This window comes from Lotus japonicus, chromosome 1 (genome assembly GCF_012489685.1).
Source record: "Lotus japonicus ecotype B-129 chromosome 1, LjGifu_v1.2".
Taxonomy (NCBI): Eukaryota; Viridiplantae; Streptophyta; class Magnoliopsida; order Fabales; family Fabaceae; genus Lotus; species Lotus japonicus.
In genome coordinates, this window is record NC_080041.1 from 21,418,151 (window position 1) to 21,421,520 (window position 3,370).

General features: G+C 39.3%; 1 protein-coding gene across 1 annotated transcript; it reads right to left on the minus strand.

Annotated features, from left to right (window-relative positions):
- Window positions 1-1,305: 1,305 nt before the first annotated feature.
- On the minus strand, window positions 1,306-2,431 carry LOC130729849 (uncharacterized). The gene is made up of 2 exons (XM_057581692.1): window positions 1,559-2,431; window positions 1,306-1,476 (listed from the first exon to the last, which is right to left on the minus strand). The coding sequence occupies exons 1-2, from the start codon at window positions 2,429-2,431 to the stop codon at window positions 1,306-1,308; spliced, it is 1,044 nt and encodes a 347-aa protein (XP_057437675.1).
- Window positions 2,432-3,370: the final 939 nt, after the last annotated feature.

Genomic DNA, 3,370 nt, shown 5'->3' on the forward strand with positions numbered 1-3,370 from the left:
CACCCGCGTACCCAGCTCTACATGGGACTCATGAGATCCATGTGCAACAGTTCAAGGACCTTTGTTGTGGTCTGATGTTGGAGCATCTTGTGGGACATCATGTTTGTTTGCCAATCTGACATTCTACACACATTCTTCCTTCACCTATCTTCAACTTAGGCAGACCTCTTATGACTTCTTCAGTGATGATCTTCTACATACTCTTGAGATTGAGATGACCCAGTTTTTGATGCCACAGATTTATCTCATCTTCTTTAGAAATTAAGCATCTTGAGATGTGAGACTTCTCCTGTGAGATCCACATATAGAAATTATCCTTTGATCTGACTCCTCTCATTAGCACTTCTTGGTCATCTGTAGTAACAACACATTATGTTTTCCTGAACTTCACATCAAGCCCTTGATCACAAAGTTGACTTATGCTGATTAGATTGATAGTTAACCCTTTAACAAGTAATACATCAGTCAAATCAGGAGATCCAGAACCTACAAGTCTTCCAATTCCCTTGATCTTCCCTTTGGCTCCATCTCTAAAAGTGGCATAGTTGCTTGAGTGACCCTTGATATTTTCCAGATAGCTCTTGTCTCCTATCTTGTGTCTTGAACATCCACTGTCAAAATACCAGTCTTCCCTTGATGAAGCTCTGAAGGATGTGTGAGCAACGAGACTTGAGAATTCACCTTTGGGTTTCCATTTCTTCTTCATCTGGGTGCTCTCTCTGAGCTTCTTGACTGATTAGGTATCTGAGGATAACCATATAGCTTGAAACAGTAAGGCCTTATGTGACCATTTCTCCCACAATAGTGACATATCCATGAGGCACTTCTGACACTTTTGTACTGAGGAGTCATATGTTGAGGCACATGCTGGGACATCTGTCCTGACAACAGGTTGTTGCTTGGTTTCTTGAATTCAGATTGTTTTGTAGCACCTACAAATTCTTTTGATACCTTATGACCTTCCTTGTTTATAGTCCTGTAGTCAAAACCAATACCCTTCAAACTTCTCCTATGTTTGCTTTTTTCTTTAAGAATCACATCTAGCATGTCAGAACCATTATTCAACATTCGAAGGGACTTGTGTATGGTTTCAAGCTTGTTCTTTAGAGATGTTACTTCCTCCTGTAACCCTGCATTAACACCCATCAACTTTACCTTTTCAACAGTATCAATGTCTTTCAACTTTGATTTTCAGTCATCAAGCTCTTCTTTCAGCTTAGTACTAATTTCATACAACTTTTCTTTTTGAGAAGTTAGCTGTTCTATTTCACTTTCATGCTCTCTCACACGTTTACATGCTTCCTTTCACTTGTTATGCAATAACCTATATGTCTCATCTCGTTCTTCATCAATTATATCCTCATCACTAGTGTGATGTTCATCAATCATTCCGGAGAAAGGAGTAACCTTGTTAGCAGAGACCTCATCTTCCTCATAGGTGTCTTCATCTGACCAGGTCACCACCATGATTTTCTTCTGCATTTTAAGGTAGGTAGCACACTCAGTTCTAATGTGGTCATATCTTCACATTCATGACACTGCACTCCTCTATTCTGACCAGATTTATCTTCCTCTTTGGTCTTTCGCTGAAAGTTAGAGATTTAGAGTTGTCGAACTTCATGTCCTGGACATTAAACTTGGTTCTCCTGTCAATCTTTCTCAAGACTCTATTAAACTTTCTGCCAAGAAGAGCTAGAGCTTCAGAGAGGTTTTCACTTTTACAATCAATATCATCAGTGTTTGACACAAAAGCATTGCTCTTATTTTTCTTCTCAGTCTTGTCACCAAAATTTAACTCAAACGTTTGCAGAGATCCAATGAGTTCATCAACCTTCATGCTACCAATGTCTTGCGCTTCCTCAATTGCAGTGACTTTCATAGAAAACTTCTTGGGTAGGGATCTCAAGATTTTCCTCATAAGTTTCTCATCTAACATAGGTTCTCCCAAGACAAAAGATGAATTAGCCAAATCACGCACACGCATATGAAATTCTGAGATTTTTTCCTCTTCAGTCATCCTCATGTTCTCAAACTGAGTAATAAGCATTTGAAGTCCTGACATTCTCACTCTAGTTGTTCCTTCACGTGCAGTCTTCAGAATATCCCAGGCTACCTTAGCATCAATACAGGTATTGATAAGTCTAAACATATTTTTGTCGACACCATTGAAGATGGCATTCAAAGCTTTAGAGTTTCCCAGAGCAGCTTCATGTTCTTCTTTTGTCCATTCTTCCTCAGGTTTTTCAGTTGTCGCGATTGAACTTCTTTCAGTTTGTTCCCTGGTGGGATGTTTCCAATCTTTGGCAATTGCTTTCCAAGTCTTACTGTCAATTGACTTGAGAAAGACTGTCATGCGTACTTTCCAGTAGTCATAGTTAGCATCATCCAGAATGGGCGACCTGTTGACTGATCCTCCCTCCTTATCACCCATGAGAACTGAATCTATCTTCCCTGTAGCTCACCCAACCAGAACAGGGTACCTGCTATGATGTCAATTGAAATTCTAGTTACCTTACAGTTGATGTTCTACGCGATGCTGGAACAATAGACTCGACAATGGATCAACAATGAATAAAAACAAAAACTTAAAAGCATAAGAACACAACACAAGAGTAGTTAACCCAGTTCGGTGAAACTTCACCTACGTCTGGAGGGTTTTCACCCAAAGAAAGGAAATCCACTATCTCAAGATGTAGGAACTACAGACACTCATGAACACCACAACTCATAGTTCTCTTCCTAATCTACCCAGTGTATTTCTACTTAGTATTCCCCCTAAGTATGAGAGTCCCTCTCACTTTCTCTCAATAACTACCATAGTGATTGATAAGAACAACAACAATCAGAGTTTTAACACTCAACGAACACAGAACACAACCTTGCCTTATAGAACCAACGAGTAAGGTTTGCTCACAAAGAAAAAAGGACTAAAAGAACAACCCTAAAACACTTGATCTTCTCTCTCAAAGTTTTAGTAGTCTTCACCATTTAGGTCTTCATATTTATATGCTTCAGCAGCCGCACTAGGGTTTCCAGAGACTAAAGCAAGTAGTCCAACAGCAGCAAATCAAAACACAATCTTCAGGATCATGATTGCGTTACAAAAAAATCAACCATTAAAAATAGTAGAGACAAATCTTCAATCAAAGATTGTCTCAACAAATAAACCAGCCCACAATAAATGAAACCTCGATACAGCTACTTAAACCGCAAGTAACCACAAAAAAATCTTCTCAAGATTTTCCAGGGCACACACAAGCACTCCAAATAAGGGACTAATGTCCTGTGCTACTCATAGGCAGATGGCACAACATCTGCTCCGACATCAGATTGTTTTTGACAAAATGCAAGACAACCACAATAACAACAT

Coding starts and splice junctions, on each gene's coding strand:
- LOC130729849 (XM_057581692.1), bottom strand. CDS start 2,431: ATGGGTGATAAGGAGGGAGGATCAGTCAACAGGTCGCCCATTCTGGAT. Junction 1,477..1,558: donor CAAAGAGGAAGATAAATCTG/GTCAGAATAGAG, acceptor CTTAAAATGCAG/AAGAAAATCATGGTGGTGAC.